General features: G+C 41.5%; 1 protein-coding gene across 1 annotated transcript in view; it reads left to right on the forward strand.

The window, feature by feature from the left end:
• SLC44A5 (solute carrier family 44 member 5) overlaps positions 1-14,063 on the forward strand; it is a 102,339-nt gene extending 88,276 nt beyond the window's left edge. The window contains exons 15-22 of the mRNA XM_075156989.1: positions 1,000-1,262; positions 2,335-2,429; positions 2,816-2,919; positions 4,194-4,267; positions 6,128-6,198; positions 7,598-7,686; positions 8,330-8,414; positions 10,433-14,063. Of these exons, the coding sequence (XP_075013090.1) occupies positions 1,000-1,262; positions 2,335-2,429; positions 2,816-2,919; positions 4,194-4,267; positions 6,128-6,198; positions 7,598-7,686; positions 8,330-8,414; positions 10,433-10,545 (894 nt within the window). The 3' untranslated portion in view covers positions 10,546-14,063. The remainder of the gene's footprint in view (positions 1-999; positions 1,263-2,334; positions 2,430-2,815; positions 2,920-4,193; positions 4,268-6,127; positions 6,199-7,597; positions 7,687-8,329; positions 8,415-10,432) is intronic.
• Positions 14,064-21,903: the final 7,840 nt, after the last annotated feature.

Genomic DNA, 21,903 nt, shown 5'->3' on the forward strand with positions numbered 1-21,903 from the left:
GAGAAAGGAAGACACAGAAATACAGGTTTATTTGGAAAGGTGTTCTTGAATTCATGAGTATTCTATTTCATGGTCCTCAAAAGGCAATGGAAGACTTTGAAAGCTGTGCCTCAAACTTGCCCAAGGACCAGCCATGTTTTGAAGCAGAGGCTTAGCTAAATATTGGGGTTCTTTTGGCACAGCAGTGACCTTTATGAAGCTTCAAAAATATTTGTCTTTTTTTTTGTTTTGTCTTCAGTCAAATGTTTTGACTTGACTGTGGGGTTGAATTTAAGTATTTTTTGAAAACTAGAAATATTTATCAAATGTTATATCAGGGTTATTTCCAGGTGTTTACATTTCAGTGTACTGCTGTGGTTATGTATATCCCAAACAATTCCCCACCCTGCTGATGTCTGAACACTAAAAAAGAAAGGGATTAGAAATCGACTGATTTTATTTCATGCCCAAACTGAGCAAATACATGAAATGAACAATAGAAATAGGGAAAAGTAAATCAATGTAAAGACTACTCCTGTTTTAGTACTCTGAGGTACGTAAGGGAAATTGTGACCACATCCACAGCTTGTATAAAATGGCATAGCTCAGTTGATTTCAATTCAATTGTGGTGATTTACCCAAACTGCAGATTTGGCCTCTGGTTTTCAAATAAATAATTTATTTATTTTTATGTGAGCAGGTTTTCTTTAATGAAACTGAAGCGTTTATGTATCTTAAAAGTAGATTTCTGAAATTCAAATTCCATTTATATAGGTTTCAAGCATGTGGTGAACAGCCCTGTTTGCTAACTGCATAGTTGGAAGTTAAGCACCGGCATAAGACATTAACATGAATCCTTAAATATGTAAACAGCTTACATAGTATTGGAGTGCAATGTTGAATGAGCTAATGAAACATCAGGCAGAATTATGTTATTTGTAGTAAGCTGCTAAGCTTCAGAGACTGTGTACACAGAATTCATTGCTTATCATTGCGTTGTTTGTTTTTCTTTCTGTACAGACTTTTAACACAACCAATGTGACTAAATTGTGTCCGGGTGCTCAGTGTACTTTTGCTTTTTATGGAGGAGAAAGCCTGTACCATAAGTACATCTTCATCTTCCAGTTAGCCAATGCCTTTGTCTTTCTCTGGCTAGTGAACTTTGCAATTGCACTGGGTCAGTGTACCCTTGCTGGTGCCTTTGCCTCTTATTACTGGGCCTCTCGAAAACCAGCTGATATTCCACTGTGGCCGCTCTTCTCTTCATTTGGACGAGCAATACGGTAAGACCGTGGAGCTGGATGCGGGCCTTGTCATGTATCCAACATTCTCTTTTTACATCTAGGGAAGCCAGGCTTATAATATCAAATTAAAATGATTAGTCAGCGTTGTGATTTAACCCCAGTAGGCAGCTCAACCCCAGCCGCTCGCTCACTCCTCCCCGGTGGGATGGGGGAGAGAATCGGAAGGGTAAAAGTGAGAACACTCGTGGGCTGAGATAAAGACAGTTTAACAGGTAAAGCAAAGCTGCGTGCGCAAGCGAAGCAAAACAAGGAATTCATTCACTGCTTCCCATCGGCAGGCGGGTGTTCAGCCATCCCCAGGACAGCAGGGCTCCATCACGCATAACGGGGACTTGGGAAGACAAATGCCACCGCTGTGAACATCCCCCCCTTCCTTCTTCTTCCCCCAGCTCTATATGCTGAGCATGATGCCATATGGTGTGGGATATCCCTTTGGTCCGGTGGGGTCAGCTGTCCCAGCTGTGTCCCCTCCCAGCTCCTTGTGCCCCCCAGCCTGCTCGCTGGTGGTGGGGGGTGAGGAGCAGAGAAGGCCTTGGCGCTGCTCAGCAGTAGCTAAAACATGGGTGTGTTATCAACACTGTTTTCATCACAAATCCAAAACATAGCACAGTACAAGCTACTATGAAGAAAACTAACTCTATTCCATCCAAAACCAGTACAATCAGGAAGATGTAGTTGTTAGGGGAAGGCTGAATCCTGTAGCCCGATAGTGCAAGGCTGCTGCAGCTCCATGCCCCCAGGTCCAACCACTTACAAGGCTGAGCAGGTATTCCCAGTGGGTGCACATGTATACAACACATATATACACATCTGGCCACACAGGTCAACAGACAGACAGACACAGCCCTCACACAAACACCAACAGCCCCAGTGGCTTCATCCTGTTCCTCTCTGGCACATCAGGATGAAGGTCCATTAGTATATGTAATTCCCACTAATGGACCTTTCTCCATTTATAATTTTATTTATATATGTACACACACACGTGTATACATATATAATTGTACATATACACATATGCGCAACATAACAGTCATTTATTTTGTTTTAGATACCATACAGGTTCGCTGGCGTTTGGAGCTTTAATTCTTGCAATTGTCCAGCTTATTAGAGTAATACTGGAGTACTTGGATCACAAACTGAAAGGTGAGATTTATGAATCTGCTCTAGGTTTTTAAGACCTCCTTTGGTAAATCACTTCCTTGCTTTCCCAAGATGTTTTTTCAGCAATGAAAAGAGATTAATTCCTTATTATTATTAGCCATTGTAGTTTCATCTGAAGCCAGTGAATTTGTGCTGATTTACTCAAATTGAGTCCTTGGGAACTTAATGCAAAGTTCATGCAGCATGTGGATCTGATCTAATTGAAAGCTAGTGAGCTAAATTTGGTTGAGAAAGAGAGTCCATACCTAGAAGAAAAGAAGTAATGTTTCTGCTTTTGTCACAATTTAAGATTTTCTTCTGAATAGCTTTCTATGTTCTGAAGACTGTTCATGAGTTCTGTGTATGATTTACTCTCTCCTTTTTTTCAGGTACACAGAACTCCTTCACTAGATTTCTACTCTGCTGCCTCAAATGCTGTTTCTGGTGTTTGGAAAAATTCTTAAAATTTATAAACAGAAATGCCTACATCATGGTATGTGCTGCCTCTGCATGTGGTCTCCCCTATCTGGGACACTAAAATACCCTAGCCACTACTAGTTGGTCAACAGCCAGCAGTACTAGAATCTGCTGAATAAATAATGGGATTTATGGGAGTTTTCAGGAAATGCATGTGGTCCTACCATGAAAAAGTAAGATCTTTTTTTTTTCTTCTTCTGAACTCAGCCTCTTTTCATGCTTGTCCTTGTCCATCACCCTCACCTCCCAAAGTAAGTGGGAAGGGATGGCATAACTGGTTAACTCCCCCTCTGATTCAGCAATTGAAATCCTGATTTCAACAGGAATATTAGCTTGTGTCATATTGCGTGTTGATGACACTTCTGTTTGGAGGCAGTGTTTGAATAAGGAGGTCAGAAGGCATGTGGTATCTGTATTTCCTCCTGGAAGTTAAAAGCACAAATTCTACTAGCAGCAGCAGTGATACTACTCTAAAATAACCCTCCTTAGCTTCCAGAAGAGAAATTCTAGATTTTCACCTAAATAAACATACACAGATTTCAGCCTAGGATGTTCTGACTTGAAGCAATTTCAGTGATTGAATGGTACAGTCACGGACTTGTTATCTCAACGGAGGTGGCTGTAACGGGTCCATTATAACCCATGTTCATGCAATTGATGTTTCAAATTAACGCCATCTTGAAGAGGAAGTATTCTTTTTGACTATATTGTTTACAGTTGGTAAGAGCTTTTCTAGTATATTTTACCCTTGTGGACACTATTCCAAGAAGAAGAAATGGTTTTGTTCCTGAATAACTTTAGCTGCTTTACTTTATGCTGATGTAAATACACTGACTTTGATACCGGTATTGCTGATTTCTTCTTAAATGACAGCAGTGTCAGGTCCAAGGAGATACCTACAGGGGTCAACTCATTTCTGCTCTACAAGTGCCTGTTCCTTTCCACTGACTATAAATCTAGTATAGGTAACCAGCAAAGTGAGAAGAATCCTTCAGCAAGTACCTTATTTGCTCTACTTGGCAAACTAAGTACTGAGTCTACTGCCTGCAAGATCACAAGGGGTGGCATGCTCATCACCAGGTGATTTGAAGGGGAAAGATGGATAATATTCTGTCCCAACCTGATGGGAAGCATTGAGAGGTAGCAGATGACTGGGGGAAGCGCTTTATGTTCATCTGAGTTTCAAGGCCAGATATTAGAGAGAATTATGCATTACGCGCAGTAAGGTTCTGGTATACAAGGAGGCATCCTAATTATTTAAAATACTTAACAGCTACTATTATTTTGCAGATTGCCATATATGGTAAAAACTTCTGCACCTCGGCAAAGGAAGCATTCTTTTTGCTCATGCGGAATGTGGTGAGGTAAGGGGCCATCTCCCAGTCCTTGGAAATGTCAGGATTTCCTATTGCACTCTGAAGACACACGTCTTTCCTCTTCCACATCTCCTCCAAATATTATTGCAAGCTGCTTCTGTCCTCAGGCATGGCCTTTACCTCTACCTCTCAGTGTGTAACAGCAGGCTGTTACAGCAGCACAGTAACCTATGCAAAGTTGATATAATCTAATAGTTTTGTTGTGATTGCTCTTTTAAATTCATAAGCACCCAGTAGATTGTAATAGTGCCTCCAGGGAACCAATGGAGCCCCTGAGAGGAGATCTACGGCTATACAGGAATGGGGTGCTCATCATCTGCTGTATGTGTGTTTCTTGAGCTTTGGTCCACTCACTGTCTGTGAAAAGGAAAGCAGAAAGACCTAAGTCTTCAGATTCATCCAGAAAGCTTATGGGGTGTCAGAGAGTGGCAGTAAAGAAGAGAGAGTACTTTGCTTTTAAAAGCAGTATCTTTTACATAACCAGATCTCCCCTGGTGCGGGGAACTCCCCTGGCCCTTTTCCCCACTACCAAGACTCCTGCCAAACTCCCTGTGCTCATCAGTACTTTTCTTCATTGCTCTTGGCTCTTCCTGTACTACTGTGAGATCAAAAAATAATGGGAGAGTAACGCAGGACCAGGCCATGTTGATGCAACAGCAGACAATCTAATTACCAAGCAAGAGACACAGTAAAACTGGTTAGGTGGTTTAAATTATTAAGTGAAGGACTGGGAGGAGGAGAGGAATGGAGGGGGAGGCTGAAAGACAGGAAAATGGAAACGATGCTTACAAAAGAAGAGGAAAGAATTGGAGGCGGGAGAATGGAGTGCGTTCACTCTGCAACCCTGTATCAATGTCGGCACAGTGGTGTCCACACCGTGTAGTGTGCACTGTAGCCTGTGCGATAGGAAAGAGAAGCTGCCTTCGTTTCCTTTCAGAACATCGCCTCACTGTCCTTTGTGCTTTTTCTCTTAATCAGTAAGAGCAATAGCTAAAAGCCAGCAATATAATTCTGTTTCAAACAGAGATTTTTTTATCTTGTGTATTTTGCTAATTCTGAATTCTGACAGGTTAATGATGATTTGTTCTCTTTAATATTTCTTAACATTTATCTTTCATGATTGTCAGTGCTGTACATATATCCATGGCCTCAGCGCTGTCAAGAGGCTGATGATACAAAGCTTATTTTCCATCCCATTATTTACCTGCAGTTTCTGATAAGACAGGCTGGCAGGATTTTGAGCAGAAACTCCCTGCTGTTGCTTTCAATGAGGGCTGCAGATCTACTGTCAATTTTTCTGTCTACCTTCATTCATCCATCTGTGATTGTCTCCCTGCTTTGAGGCCTCCTGCCTTCAGTGTTGTACCATGATGTCTTAAAATAGTAGATTTGGCATGTTACGGGGTTGTGAAATGTGGCCAGATAGGACCAAGTGAAAAGAAGACCTACCAGTAATCTACACAGACATTGCTTTTTGTTTTGGTGTGTACTTTGCCTCTTCTGAGCTGGCTTATCTGTGACCCTAGTAGAAAGGCTGAAGTAAAAATATGTTGATGTTTTGTTTTGTTTTAACCAGCAAGAGCAATAACCAGTCTTCAAGTGCTGTCGCAGTATTGCTGCCTTAAGGCCTAACTCAACAAGAGGCTCAGTGCTGCTTTGCCTCCTGGGATTCGGCTGCAACAAAGCCCATCTCAGTGTTGTGTTCCTGTGTCGCTGTATTGTCAGCCAGTGAAACCAGCAGAAGACAGCTTCTTGGTCATGTTTTGTCAATTATCCATAGATTTAAGGAGAAAGAATACAAATGTCTGGTTTGTGATGATTATGTATCATTTGTCCTTTGCTGAACAGAGTTGCAGTTCTGGACAAAGTCACAGACTTTCTTTTATTCCTGGGGAAAATTCTCGTTGCTGGTGGTGTAGGTAAGCTAATCGATTTTTTGCAAATGGTATGTTCTATTTTCTGGTACATACAAGTATGCCTGCCATATTCGTGTATGCTTAGTTAACAGCTGGAGGTTCTCATTGATCTGACTATCTGGGAAGCTGTTCTTGTGTTTCTAGGATTTGCAAGATTGAACTAAAATATATTTTTTCTTCCCCACCCCCCCGGTGTTTTGTTGACGGCATCTTTTGCATAGTTGCTTTTACTCTTGCATGTGTTGCTGGCGCAAGGACTTCTGCAGCCAAAGCATCCTAGCTGGATCAAACCAAATTCACATCCAATAAGTCAGGCACCATTGGTTCTCCTTTCGTAAGAACTGAACAAAATTGCAAATGAGATTCACCTGGTAGCAGACAGCATGCATACAAGAGGAGGTGGTGCAGGTCTGCGGGAGATGAGCCTGAACCTCTGCTGTATTCAAGCCCATTATAGCTCTAAGCTATAGTAAAAGAAATAGAATATTTCTAACATCCTTATAGGGTTTTCTTAGTTATCAGTAAATATAAAAATATGTTATTCATGTTTCTCTGTGACAGAATAGTGAATTTTTTTTAAAATGAGGCACTTTCAGAAATTCAAGTTGGCAGTATTCCCTTATGGTTTTTCTAAATTGTCACAGCAGTTTCAAACCATTATTTTACAAATAACTGTATTTTGTGTTCTGTATACTTTAAAAGATTACTATTGAATTATTTTTAATCAAAAGTTGAAAATTAGTACCAAGAACAGATCTAAAATACTTTGTCATTGCTGTAGAATGACTTTCAAACTGGGGTAGCAAATTTGATTAGCAAATTTGATTTGATACATACTCTCTGAAATGTAAGCCATGAAATACTGAAATTAATTCATGTCTTCGTCCTCTTTGAGAATAAAGTCTTTGGGCGATTCCTGTTCTAGATGCATCGATCTGTCGTAAACTTACTGTCGTGCTTATCACTCGTACTGCCATTTCTCCTTTTAATCTGAAATACTTAAGTATTTCTTCAAGCAATAAAATCTAAAGCAGCAGAATTTTGCTCACTCTTCTTCTATTTTAGAAAAGATCCACCCGATGGCCTTTGTTATCCCATGTCATTGTCTTGTTTATCATTATTTATTAATTTTGCTATTAAATCCAGTGGAATAATGAAACAAAACAATTAATTGAAGTCTTTCTGGGCCCATGAATATCTTTATGGTAATTGATTCATTTACATATCTCTTCTGTCAGAATACAAATCCAGCAGATAATTAGTATTGAGGAATTTATTGTTTACAAACTCTTATTTAAACCAACCTTGGATCTGTTGTCTGTTTGTTTTGTCTCATCCATTCTTTAGGTGTTAGGAAATCAGAGTTAGTATAGGAATCACTAATCTTCTGTGCTTCTTGCAGGTGTTCTTGCGTTCTTTTTCTTCACACAGAGAATACCAGTCTTTGCACAGGAAGCACCGACATTAAATTACTACTGGGTACCATTGTTGGTAAGGCAACCATCTCATCTCCCGAACATTGAGGGCAGTTTGAGGTGCTCAGACCACTCAGGGCATGGTCTGGTAACAGCTCCTGTTGTCAGCCTCTCAATGGCATACTATCCACTGAAGTGAGGACTGGTCTGCTGCACTCTGGTCCTCTGGATCCTTTGGGCAGAAGTGGCACTGTAGTGACCCTGCACCTTCACAAAAACTAGGTTTCACATCTGATTTGCTCAGACTTCCCAGACAGCAAAGACTGGTGGTGAGGCACCAACGACAGCGTGGCTTCTAATGGAAGGGGCTTGTGATGCATCTCTTTCTCCTTTTGTAGCCCCCTTAGACTCCGGAACATCTCCAGGATGAGTGGTTCTTTAGAATAATCTTGAAGGAGTTCAGAATATTCTTGGCTTATATTCTCTTTGGGGGTTGAAATGGCTCCAATTTGGCAGCTGGAAAACTAGCGGCTACTGCATGTTAGAATACAGTGTCTTGAACCTGTGATCCTTTTCCACAGCAGTAGTAACCTTTGGTAGAAGTACTGCCATTAAATCCTCCCAAATTTGCATAGCAGACTAGGCTTCTGACTTGTGTTAGCACTGCCCCATTGATGCCAAACTAAATTTGGGGTTTTATTGTGGTTTGTTTTTTGTAGACGGTCATTATTGGCTCCTACCTAGTTGCACACGGGTTCTTCAGCGTCTATGCAATGTGTGTCGACACGCTTTTCCTCTGCTTTTGTAAGTACTACGTTTTCTTTCACCAATACCTGCTAGTCATGGAAAGAGGAGTAGAAAACCATCTTATCCGTTCCTTACAGAATTCTGGTGACATGCTAGCAAACTGTGTGAAAAACGAACTGCTTTTCAGACTGGCTCCTTGATGCATTCTTCAGTGCAGAAGTGGTTTAGTATTCAAATTTAATTAGTTTAAGTAATGGAAGGTAGCTATAAGGCTCATGGGGATATCTGGCTTTTGTTTTTCAGGTGTTCCTTGACTTTCATTAACAGTTTGCTGTACAGGGCTCTTTACAAAGCAACTCAAACCTCTTGTTAATAACGAAGTTATTCTTTGGTATATAGGTGGTCCTTTGTTTTCAACTTAATAGCCCTGAACAAAAAGTATTATGCTGAATTACCTTCAAATTTGTGTGAAATACCATTAAAAAACTATCTGTCCCTTGGACCCCCCAATGGCAAGCAATCATGGGCACTCTCAAAGGGACTGCTGTTCAATGTGTACAGTCAGAGAATACTAAAATCACAAAAGAAATCTGTTGGTCTCAAATTAGGACATGATTATAAGAAGAGGATATACTTATTACAAAATACATTCCATTTGCTAGATTTACTGAATTAAAGAAATAAAGATACAGTTTGTCTTTAATGAAAGTCATTCTGGTAGGTCCAAGTAGAAGTTACATGGCAGTGATTGTTCTTGCAGTTGGTGAATTATTTGGTAATACTAAGGGAATACTGAAATAGTCATAAGCTTGATCTATCATATGCACAGTGGATCACTGAGGCAAGATAAACATGGTAATACTGATTATCCTCTTACAATAGCATAAATTCTTTCTTTCCTTTGAACACTCACCTTCTTAACGCTGCTTCCCTAGGAACTAAGGTTAGCAGCGATTCTGGAAATACTTGCTTGCCAAAGAATCACAGGAATAAAATCAATCAGAGAACTGAAAATTGATGTCTAGTTGAGAGCTATGTCCTATTTATCTCGAGGTATGGACTTTGGTTCTAAACAAACATGGTCACAGGCAGACATAGCACTAATAACGCTCCAAGAAATAAGCAAAACCATAAATAAATAAATAAATACTATTATCTAGAATGAAATGGAAATTGATCAAACTAATAAAATTTAGGAAGTTTGTTGGTGCACTAAAAAATTAACAGATTTTCTTTTTAATTTATTCCAAAGACACATGGTATATACTGCCATGGAGGTATCTGAAGATTTGCTTCCTCTAACCTCTTTTTCCATTCCTTACAACTAGTGCTCTCTTTTTGGCTTTGCAGATACAGCTGTTTGCCTCTGCAGGGTTGCAGTTGCAATGACAGTGCTTCACTGCACGCTCCCTCCAGATTGCCCATCAGTCTGAAATTATTCACTGGTCTGTGACTGCTGCATGGCATAAACACTGGGCTGAACCCAGACCAGTGATTTAGTCATGACCTTCTGTAGGAAAAAAAGTAATATGCCTGCCTCATTATTTTAAATTTGTATTCTGTTTTGCTTCCCATGCTTCCATTCAGTAATGGATAGTAGGAGATCATATAGGATATTGTGCACTTGTGGCATCAGGTTTTCAAAAGACGTTTATCTTAGGCAGTGCAAAAGGGTCCAGTTTTAAAAAGTGCCTAAATCCACAGCTCTCTTTGGGACAAATTTTCTAGCAAGAAGTAGCCAAAATGCCAGTCTTCGGTGGAGGCATGAGTGTTTCTGAAAATTTCCACCTATATTGCCAAACCAAAGAACTGGAGAATAAAAAGGATATATTGCTGTCATTTAAAAACGGCTAGATGTTTGTGTCTCTGCTTTGTGTAAAACCTCTTCTGGTTTGAGAAAATAGAAATTTTATAGCGTCCTTCATCAACTTAACAATACAGCTAAATTGCCTTGATTAAGATTTTTTTTAATGTTGGGTCTTTTGCTCTCTCCTTTCTTCAATTCTCTCTCTCTCTCTCTCTCTCTGGTTGTACTACTGTTTGCTCTTTTGGCTGCTTTTGCTGTGAAAATTCAGGTGAAGACCTGGAAAGGAATGATGGATCTACAGCAAAACCCTACTTCATGTCAGCTAGCCTTCACCGAATTCTAGGGAAGAAGGAACTAAGCCCTAAGAAGGCAGTGGGATAACATACACTAAATCTCAACATCAGAACGGTGTCACTTTTAAGCAAAACATGTATAAAGTAGGCAAAAGTAAAAACTGTAAATGATGCTTCTGGTTAATGGGTGATTCTTTTTTCCTTTTGCTTATATCTAAAAAAATGAACAACGTCGGTAACATTTAACTAGTTTAAATGCTTAAACTAACAGCTGTGAAAACAAGGCCACGTTTTAGTTTATAGAGTGCCTATGAAAAGGAAAATGTAAATTTGAAGCTTTTTTAAGTCTATAATGATGTTTTAATAACTTTTGTAACAAAAGTTGCTGCCTTAGATGACAGCAGTTTTGATAATGTTTCTTTTTATAAGTGTATATTTGTAAAAGAAATTCAGGCAATTTTTTGAAAGCACTACCCTATAACCTAATTAGCCATAAAAAGGTAGTTCGAGACTCCCTAGTTAACCAGGAGATGGTACTAAATTTGTAAATATGGTGCTATGATTGTATTTTTTTGTACAAGCTGGTTCACAGCTATTTGAACTGTGATTATACATGCATTAATGATTCCCTACACTGAAAAATGTAGTGATATTTTAATCACATCCACAACTGCATCTTTTAAGAAATGATGGTACCTTGCAGGTCCCAAAAAAGGTAGTCAGAGAAGACTATAATTGATACTGCTTAAAGTGAAGTTTTCTGTGAGTTGTGCTTAAAAGATGATATAACTAACTGAGAGAAGGTCCCACTGCTCTTGAAGTGATTTGTGATTCACACAAATGAGGTTTCATCTGGTACAAGATGGTGAATGTATCATTTTTAGCTGATGTCTGAAAGAGATGCATTTGTGTTAATATCCCCCTGTCTCTAACGAGTCTCTGATTGTGTTCTACATTGTGAGGAAGTTGAGCTTCGCTGAAAGGAAAACCAAATGCAGTCTTTTTTTTCCTTGGAAGAAAGTCTTGGCCGTATAAGTGCACAAGGAATTCCATTGCCTCTGCCTAGCTCAGAAGGGCTTCTTAACGAGACATTGCAATGGCCGTGCGGGTCCCAAGAGCCAGGTGTGCTTTTTCTGCGGGTCTGCAGGCTCCCAGTGGCTCACACAGTAAGGTGTTAAGACATTGAACTTGAGCCTTCTCATGATACAGGACAAATTATTTAGCTACTGAAAGATGCTCCAAAATATTTAAGTTTGCTGTTTGATTATTAAATTTGCCCAGTCATTAGTACAAAATCTATTGGTAAAAAGCACATAACATTCTGTTCAGTTTTATGACCCTCCCGTTAGAACTGTCACTGAGGTTAGTAACAGCTCTGCTCATGGAAAAAGTCTTACACTGGAGTACTTCTCAAGTCTGTTACTGCCATGAGCTGAGCTGAAAAGGTTTTAATTTATTAGTCTCATGGATGCCCAAGGACCCAACCGTACTGAGGCCTGTCCCTAGTTTTCCATGGATTCCACTGTACTGAATAAGTCCTATATGATAATTCCTGTCCGCTTTCCAGGAGTGGTATGTGCCATACCTCTGCCAGATCTGTTACAGGAGTTCAGTGCCTGGAGATACTTTTCTAGCCCCAGGAGTCCGTGGTTGTCACAAAGAGAAAGGCAAATTGTTTTCCAGATGATTTGAATGCAAGTTTCTGGGGAAAATTTATTGACGATCCACATCCCGAAGTGATTTTGCTCCCTAACTCCTGGCTCCAGTTTGTGGTGATTGTGATCACTACAAAGGCAGAAATACTGTCCTTCGTGCAGCAGGTCTGGGGTCACGCTGATGCACAAGTGATTACCACCCACAGGCTTGCAGTCATGGGCACGGTAGGATCTGAGATCCCGTGAACTGAGGTGCGAGTGACAGGATACTCGTGTGCGTTCTCTGTGATCCAGCGGGCGCTGTAGCCCTTTCCCCTGAAGCAGAAATGAGTGGTTCAATTTAGGACTCAAATAATGTAAAATAAAGGCGTACAGTTTCAGACATGACTACTGATAGCGGGCACCTTCAGTTTTTGATAACCCCTCTTGAGATACCCTAGAGTAAACCTGACTTTGAAAGGGCTGAGAAACCTACCTTCGGAAAAAATGAGACTCTTGACTGATGAAGTTTTTCAGCATCGTCATCATTCCTTTCTCATTGTGTGCGCAGCATTGAATATACATCCATTATTCTAATCTCTTTTGAGAATTAAGTCAGCAACTTTTTGGGGTACGTGTCACCATTCTGTGATTAAAAAAGCTGCTGGTCTGATTACAGTCCATCTGCTAATGCTTTTTTTTTTTTTTTTTTAATACTACGGTGTGATTAGTTTGCAGCTAAAGAAACTGCATTAAGTAATCTATATTTCTACTGGACTTGAGTGTCTTACTGGGAGCTCAACTGAAAAAGCGTATTTCTGAATACAGCGTGCTTTTTTTATCATATGAATGTAACCATAGAGTTTATTAGGAATAAAACATAATAGGAATAGTATACAGTTATTTGATTAGAAGACTTTTGTAACAAACCTATGCATTTACTAAAGGAATTTCTAAAAGTGAAAGTTTTAAATTGTATTATTATTTATATACAGTAAATATATATATGTATAAATTTGCTCCACTCACTATTTTGTGAAATTATTTAGAATGTAAGTGATCATCATTTCTGAGAAGAAAATTTAAAAGCCATTTTCTTAATGATATAATTATGAGAACTGTGAAAATACAAAGCAATACCATGTAGATTTTGTAATCAATAAATTGAATAAATAAATCATAATTATTTAATATTAAAATTGGCTTTTTAAAAATAAATTGCTATTAATGAATTAAGTAGAAATTAATGCAAGTATTTACTTGGGAAAGAATCACTTAAAACATTTTAAGACTAACTTACTATAATGGTTTCTAACTAATCCTGTGGGCCAGAGTCTGCAGACTTACACCACAGAGGAGGTGCTAGCAGCCACGCTTATGGATTTGGTCGTTTACTTTGTTGCTTAATGTAGTAAAAAATTTAAAATTCCATTCTTCACTTTAGAGAGTGGAACACGTGGCTATCTGTAACACGGTAAAATATGCCATACATACTTTGTTCCTGAGCCCACGGGAGTCGGTGACAAAATGCCCACCATTCCACGAGGCACAGGCCAGCCCCGTGACAAAAGTGACAGAAGGCTGCTGGTTGTTCCGTGCTTCCAGTGCGGCAGAGGAGAAGATGTTGAAAACCCAGCGGGAGCCCGTCGTGCTGCCGCGCAAAGGGCTCAGCGGGTCGTGGTCCTGCCCGGCCCTCGGCTGGGCGCTCCTCTCCGGGGAGAAGCTTTGGAAGGGCAGGGTGGCTCTGCAGAAAGAGCCTTTTACACGGATAGAAAGAACTCTTTCGAAGATCTCGAACAAGCAGAATGTAGAAACCCAGAGACAGTAGAAAACACCCACTATCATATCCATGCCGTCAGTTTGGTTTAGCTCTGGTTGGATTTGTTCTGTCTCCCTATGACATATTAATGGATGGCTTTCATTTACATGTTTTAGACCAAAGTTTTAATGTCAAGCCTTCAAATTTTGTAGGAAAAAAAAAAAGAAAAAAGTGACCCCAGAAACAAAACAAAGACACAAGAAAGATGGGATCATTTCTTACACTGAGGGCTTTTTTTTCCAAGTATTATTCAGCAGCTGATTCTTGGGTGTTACAAGGATGCTGAATAGTCTTTTAAACATTAGTATTTAAAAGTATGAAATATTTTACTGTTGCATGTTCTGCTGTAGAACAAGAAAAAGATTTTGGTGGATGCAATGTCAAGCTGATTCTGGGACAGTCAGGAAGTATTCTTCTAAAAATGGGTTGTCAGAGGAGTGGTGATGAAGAATAGACTGACTGGTTTTAGTAACGTAGAATGTCTCCCTCTGACCAGTCGCTCAGCCTGGACAGCTGCGTCCTCCCTGACAAAGTGCCTTACTGGCTATTATTTTACCTGGCTTATATTTTGGAGTTTATTCACACCATGTAGACTACAAAACAGAAAAAGCTAGATAGGAAGACCAATACTCTCTTTATTTCAAATCAACTGGTATAAAATGAATTGTAGAAAAGGTGTCAGGTGTATTTGAACTGCATAATGCAGCACACACAATTTCCCTGTTGCTGTTGTCAGATCATGAAAGTAGACTCTCTGGTCCGGGAGAAAACACATGACAATTGTGGTGTTGCAAATAATTAAATAAAAACAATGCAAGACTGTAGATTTTTTTTTATAGCTTTAATTTCTGGTATAGTATAGGGCTTTTATATATATATAGGCTTTTATATATATATATAGGCCCTCAGTAGGACCTATTCTGCTTTCAGTTACAATGATCACAGATTTGTACCCGTGTAACTGCAGGGAGAACTGTGCTCTTGCTACTTAAAACAGAAGGAAAAAAAGCTAGCAAATACGTCTATTTGCGTGTTCATAAGCATAAAGTTCATTCTCCATTTCAAGACTGATAATTTGCTATTCTGGAAGTGTTTTATAAATTATTCTAAATTTTTAAACTTTTGATACAGGCGATGATTTTTGAGGTAATATGTAATTTGTACTGCGCTGTAATCAAATTAGAAAGATAACTGTTTCTTCATGTTTAAGTAACACTAGTGCTACTAATATTAAAATTGTCTGTTACTCTATGCTACAAAAAGTCCACATGTATTTGTCCCAAATAACGAGTTGTGAAATCATAAGAAAGGCTCTTCAAGGTTTAAGAAATGGAAGGGAGGTTACTGTTTCATTAATGTGATTACTAAGGTTATATTATTATCTTGCCAAAACCAAATTAACACGAGCATGACAGTTTGAGCTCTAAAACCTGTTTGCTTCTGCTATGCAGAAATAGGAACGTATTGTTTAAATATCTTTGATAACGAAAGTGTTTAATATTTAATTTTGTTCTTACTTCACTGTTTTACAGCTCTTGGGGATTATTCTAATAAAGATTTAGATACAAAGCGGAGTGCGTCTCTTCGTGCTGGGCGCTGCTCGGCGCCGGGCTGGCGGGGGTGTGCCCCGCCTGCAGCCGCGCCGAGCCTCTGCGGGGCGGCTGCCCGCGGCCTCTCCCCGGGCCCGGCCTCCTCCGCGCGGCCCCGGGGCTCGGCCCGCCGGCGGTGGCGGCAGGGGAGCTCCGCGGAGCGCCGCGGGGGCGGACGCCTCCGCCTGCGGGGAGACGGCTGCGGCGGCGGCGGCCAGGGGGCGGTGGGGCGGGGCCGGGCGGAGGCGGGGCGGGGCGGGGCGGGGCGGAAGCGGGGCGGGGGCGGTGGGCCGGGCCGGGCCGGGCCGGGCGGGGCGGGGCGGGGCGGGGCGGGGCGGGGGCGGTGGGCCGGGCCGGGCCGGGCCGGGCGGGGCGGAAGCGGGGCGGGGGCGGCGGGCCGGGCCGGGCCGGGCCGGGCCGGGCGGGGCGGGGCGGGGCGGGGCAGGGCAGGGCAGGGCAGTAGAGTAGAGTAGAGGGCGGGCCAGGCAGGCGCGTGCTGCGGGCCGTGCGGGGCGGCCGCTGCCGCATGTGGCGGGCGTGGAGGAGGCGCCCAGACGGGCCGGCCGCGCTCGGCTCGGCTCGGCTCGGCTCGGCTCGGCTCGGCTCGGCGCGTTGCTGACCTCCGGCAGGGACAGCAGTGAGATCCTGCGGCGCGGGGAGGGCGCGTGCTGCCACTCTTTAACGGAAGGGAAGTCTTGGTTTTATTTACGAAGGCTTGAGAATTGTTTGTTACATTTTTTATTTAAATTTTTTGAACCACGTAGTAATAAAATACGGGCTTTTTGGCTGGAACTGTTTTGAGATCTGCTTATACCAGACAAGGTGCATTTTAAATCAGCCAAATTCATACCTTGTAATTCAGCAGAAAACTCTTTGGTTTTAGGAGACTCACTAAAAGTCGTGTTTTTCTCCTGTCGTCGTGCGAGGTCAGCACTTCTGTTGCACGCCATGGGTCGGCTCAGCCGCCTTGGCTGCTGTGGGTGTTGAAGTCACGGTGGATGTAGCAGGCCAGAGCCTGGGTCTGGGCAGTGGCCCATTGCTACAGTAGGGGAAGTGGGGCGGTGTCTCTGCCTGCGGCACCTTTCTGGCTGACGGGGGAAAAAACCCAAAACCAACTAAAAACAATGCAAAAGCTTTTCAGAGATGTGGGTGGATTTCAGCAGAGGCAGCACTGGAGCAGTGTTATTTGGAGGCAGGACACAGGGAGAATTTGGGCTCGCGGTTAATATCTACGGTATGCATTATAAGTTGCTCCGTATGTGGGGAGACTTGTTTGAGGATGCTTCCGGCATTCAGCAATCACTGCAATGAAACCTCGAGATAAAGTTTTTGAATTAGCACAGAAAGCGATGGTGCTGACAGTTACGGCCAGCGGGGCATTGCTGTCGTCTTGGGCAGAGTGGCAACTGCACTGGGAGGAGACATGAGCCAGAAATGCTTCAATGGAGGAAGTATGGCTACATGTTTGGGATTCAGTGACTAAATAGCAAACAGATGCATTCGAGCTCACAAGGTACACAGAAGCTTTCAATTCAGAGTTGCAGCATATATCATTTAAGGGAAAATGATCAGTGTATCAGGCTTACACTGTAGGATACTATTTCTTAGAGGGGGTTAAATGCTGTCAATTTTGGTGGGGAGGCTGGTGGGTTTGTGTTGTCCAGTCAGCCATATCGTCTGTCAGTGGCCGTTGCACCCGTGAGCAGTGGTACTTGGGCGGCACAGCTCCGCTGTGCAGGAGTCGTGAGTTGTCTGTGCCTTGGGGAGTGGATGACAGCTGCTGGAAAAGTAAAGTTGTGACAAGGCAAACGCATACAGAGAGGAGAACGGCTCAGCCTGGAAGGTTTAGATGTGGGCAGTTTCAGTCCAAATAAACAGTGAAAGGTGAAGTGTAGAAGTGATCTTCAGAGAGATACAGGTGTTCCCTGAGCCCAGTTTAGCCTCTCGGCTGACTGAGGCCATGCAGCACAGGAAGAGGTACAAGCCTGGTAGAGAACAGTTGCTTGGAAGAGCTAAAAGACACTGCTGTTTTAGAGTAAATCTTCATGAAAGGAGATTTTTTTTTTAAACATTTGATCAGATACAAATTTGGCAAGCAAAGACTGCGTTCTTTTTGTTCCATAAAGCATCACTGTAAAGCTCAGTTCTGACCATGGCAATAAACAACAACAATAATAGTAAAGCACTGTGTATATTAAAGCACAATATATTGTTTGAATTCAGATGATCATGTATAGCCCTGCAGAATCTATCATAGTGTAGCCAGATGCTGGAAGATAATGTTTGTAATATAAAAGTTATTGTAAGGGGATTTTGAAGCATAGAGGGCCTTTACTATGTGTCTCATATGTACATAGTTATTTTAATTAAATCTGGATTTTTTTTTTTAAACTACATCAGTATCTCCTGTTAACACATATGGTCTGTTGGAACTGACTGCAGCTATTAGTTATATTGTCCTCCTTCAGAAAAGTTCAGGCTTACTAACGAAATTGCTTTCTTGCCTCTTTTAAATGTGTTTTCAGACTGATGTGTTTTATATCTCACATGGTTTTCTTGCCTTTCATATTACATTTAAATCTAACGCTGGCTGCAAGCCATAGGAACTTTATTCACATCCAGATGAACTCAAAACCTAGCCTGAGTTTTCTCTCGTGTACCAGCAGTCTGATCTCCAGTCTCTTCTAGGGCTCCTACTTCTTTTGCAAGGTTTGATCTTTCTAGTTGTCTGTGACCCAAGGAGCACATCGAACCACGCAAGTCTCCCCCGCAGGCCTGGGGCGCCGATCCATGACCCGTGGCACTACTGGGTGGGCTGCAGCATGGCTACTCGTTTCTAGTCGAGGTTTGTTGCGGGAAGCACCTAGCTTCTGTGCACCTTCCCCCCGCCAGCATAGTGCCTGCTGCACAGGGGGAGGGGAGGGGAGGCCGCCTCACCTCCCGCCCCGGCACCGTCAGTCGCGATCGTGCTGCGGTTACGCTGGTGCGGTCGGCGGTGGTGTGGCCTGACTGAAATTTCCGCTGGAGAAGGAAATGGTAAGGTAACTGACCTGTTATAACGAAACAGACCCTGGTCATAAATGCGGGATGGCAAGGTTTCTGCTTTTGTCTTGGCCGTGTTTGATGCGTACCACCTGTGACGTCTTGCAGTTTGACTTTGCAGAGGAACGTTGCCATTGGTGCGTTTTCTTCTAAGAACTGGAATGCTGCTTTGCAAATCCACACATCTGCAGATGGCTTGGGGAGAGAAAGGAAGGGATTGTTTTATACAGAGCTTCATAATGTAGTTTCTGGTTGCCATCATTTTCAACACATCTGACCAACTCAATTTCCTGTCTTGAATCAACTTTCATTTCATCAAGTCCCAAGTTCTCATTTCTGTTGGTTTGGCTGGGCTCTGCGGGTGATCTATTTTAATTTTGCAGTCTGGAAGAGCCCAAGTTTGGAAAAGAATCGACGTAGTCTCAGGAGAAGGTTGCGTGCTTAATTTGCTCCAAATGATAATGTCAAAAGTGTTTTTTTTTTTTTGTAGTTTGTTTTTATTTTTACTTTTTTTTTTTACTTTATGCAGTTCCAGTTTCTTACAGAAATACTAAGTATTTAAATAGCATCATCGTATTGGTATGATTAAGCTCACAAGTGGGTTATTTTGCAAGAAGACTAATAATGGTCCAAAACAGTTTAACAAATCAGAGTATAATAGTCAGCTGTAGTGGTTCTGGGGTCACTGGAGCTTAAAAAAGTAGATGTTATCTTTGTGAGTTTAATATTGGTGGCTCTTGGTGTCCAGCGGTGGCAACTTTTTCTGAACTGATGTCATGACAAGAAATTTGTAACTGCCTGTTTGAACATACCCTGTGGAGTACATCTTAGCATTTCAGTCCACTACCAAGACGCCTGTGCAAATTCCCGCAGATACACTGAAGATCAAAATGTATATTGAAAGGTAACATTTCTATGAATTTAACTATGCATAACATATATATGCTTGTGTCTTAAAATTGTATTTTCTTTTGTCTTAAAATCATATTTGTGGTAAGTGCCTGTATCCATGTTACAGGAATGCTAGTATTTCTGCTGATTATTTCTGAAAATAGTAAAAAAGGTGGCTGTTAATTGTTCCTGTATTCAGCGAATTACAGCTTACATCCTATTTAAATAATATTTTTATGATTAGCTTTCTTGGATGACCTGCTAACTCACATAAAAAAAAAAAAAAACAAAACATTTCCTTATGTGACTTTTTTTAATGGAGTAGCTGTCTTTCAAATGCAATGGCTTAATTTTAAAATAAGAAAATGTATAACTTTTTAATATACCGGTGTACTGTTACTTGTTCTAGGTTTCACATATTTCAGTAATAAACTTTGTTTGTGGGAAGTTTGGAGCAGGAGACGGCTTTCTCCCATGAGGTCAACTTGCGAAATAATATTGGTGCAATTTGTGATGGCAGCTGTTATAAGATACCGTTCTAGGGAGGATTGGTTCCTGTTGAGATGTGGGAGGACTTAAGAAAAAAAACCACGACAACAACAACAACAAAAAACCCCCACAAGACGGCAGCGTCCGAAAGAGAGCTGACACATCCTCATGTGCGAGCCCAACAGGGAAAGCTTTTTATGAAGGGGTGGGGAAGAAGTCCAGGGAGAGCTGTGTGAAGAGAGGAATGTCCAGTTTGCAGGCAGAAAAGGAAGTTGTGAGGTCTTTTCCCAGGACCACTGTTGATTTGCTGTATGCTTATTTTTGTGGGGAAAAAATGAAATTGGAGTAGAAGAGAAAAGATGAGCGCTGCAAAGGAGACAAATGACGGATGGAGAGTCAAACATTTGACTTTGGTTACTCCACCTGTAAAACACAGTGCTGCTAATCCTGGTAATGATTAAATACTGCAAACTCCATGTCCTACATAACACCTCAGTCAACTGTTTCAACCAAAGGAGTAAATGCTTACTTCATTATTCTTTTTTTTTAACTTCAGGGCTTCAAGCAGTCACCATGGGAGCATAGCTGTGCTGGAGCAGCTAGCATGACATAAAGAAGCAAAACCTTTGTCCTTGTTCTATTGGGTGCTTCAAGAGCATGTTCCCAGAAGTTGCTTTTTTTGCAGCACAGAAGTCACCAAAACCTTCTGCACGTTTCCATTAATATAAAATGAGAGAGAAACTGAATGAGATCAGGAAAAGATACACCTTTATAGCTCAGTGTTTAAATTAGATTTTGTGTGACTTTTTTTTTTTCCCCCACTCTTTTTCTTGCACAAGTAGTATTGTTTCCTTATTGGTTTGGGTCTGTTTTGAGACAGTCTGTAAAAATTTACTCTCAAAAGCTTCTCTATACAGATTTGTTTTTTCACTGCTTGCTTTGCTGAGTTCAAGCCTTTCAAAATGGTAGACCAGAATACTTACTGAAAAAGCCCAGGTGAACTGATTGAAGAGTAGTCCGTAGTAGTGCCAGACATAGCTTAGAGATTTTTTTCCACCCCCTAGCCCTGATCCTACCCTTGAAATAAGCTGCAATTCTCTCATGCTGGAAGTACCTTTAATATTAATAGACTGACCGTGGGTGTCCTCATCAAATTGATTTACCCAGTTGTTAAGAAGAAGGGAGGGATCAATAGTCTGTGTGAAGGTATCGTATTGCACCAGCAGCCTGGTGAGAAGAAAGATGTTGGACTTCAGAAGGCTGATGTTGTATCACCTCGTTTGATGACAGCAAGTCAGCAGGTTAGGAGTCAGCACTGGTTCTAAAATCACAGTCATATATTTAATTTCAGGGGAGTATAGTTGCTGAAACTTAAACTACTAGAAAAAAACATAACTGTCAGACAACTTATCCCTCGAATCCAAGATGTTCTGAATCGACAAAGAATGGATTTTTGGTTCCAGGGCAAGTTTACATTTGAAACCTCCTGACCTTTACCACCCTTGCTACTCCATGGGAGCTGTAAGTCCAGGCTGGACTCCCAGGCAGTTTGACAAATACATGATCTCCTTTATGCATCTTTGGGGAAGAGCATGTATTGCATTTCTGGATGATGTCCTCACACACAGAGCCATGCTTAGAAATGTAAATGCTTAGAAACTACAGGGACATTGTTGCAGCAGCTTAGAACAGAGAACTAAGCCCTGAGCTTCAAAGCTGAGTTCAGAAAGAGTTACTTCCTTTTTATGAATACTCTGGTATCTGTGGTTTTGCAATGAGGCCCATAGGGAGCATGGGAGAACTCTGTCGGGAGGTATATTCAACACTTTTCGCAAACAGCAAAGATGCCACATATCTTCTTAATCTCCCTGCTGAACTAGCAAAATACAGGCTTAGAAAAAAAACACGTCCAGGTGAAGAGGAAAGGTGACTGCACAGGCATTCCAACTGGTCTAAGAAACAACAGAACAATGTGGAACTAC

This window comes from Calonectris borealis, chromosome 8, assembly GCF_964195595.1.
Source record: "Calonectris borealis chromosome 8, bCalBor7.hap1.2, whole genome shotgun sequence".
In the NCBI taxonomy this organism is placed as follows: domain Eukaryota; kingdom Metazoa; phylum Chordata; class Aves; order Procellariiformes; family Procellariidae; genus Calonectris; species Calonectris borealis.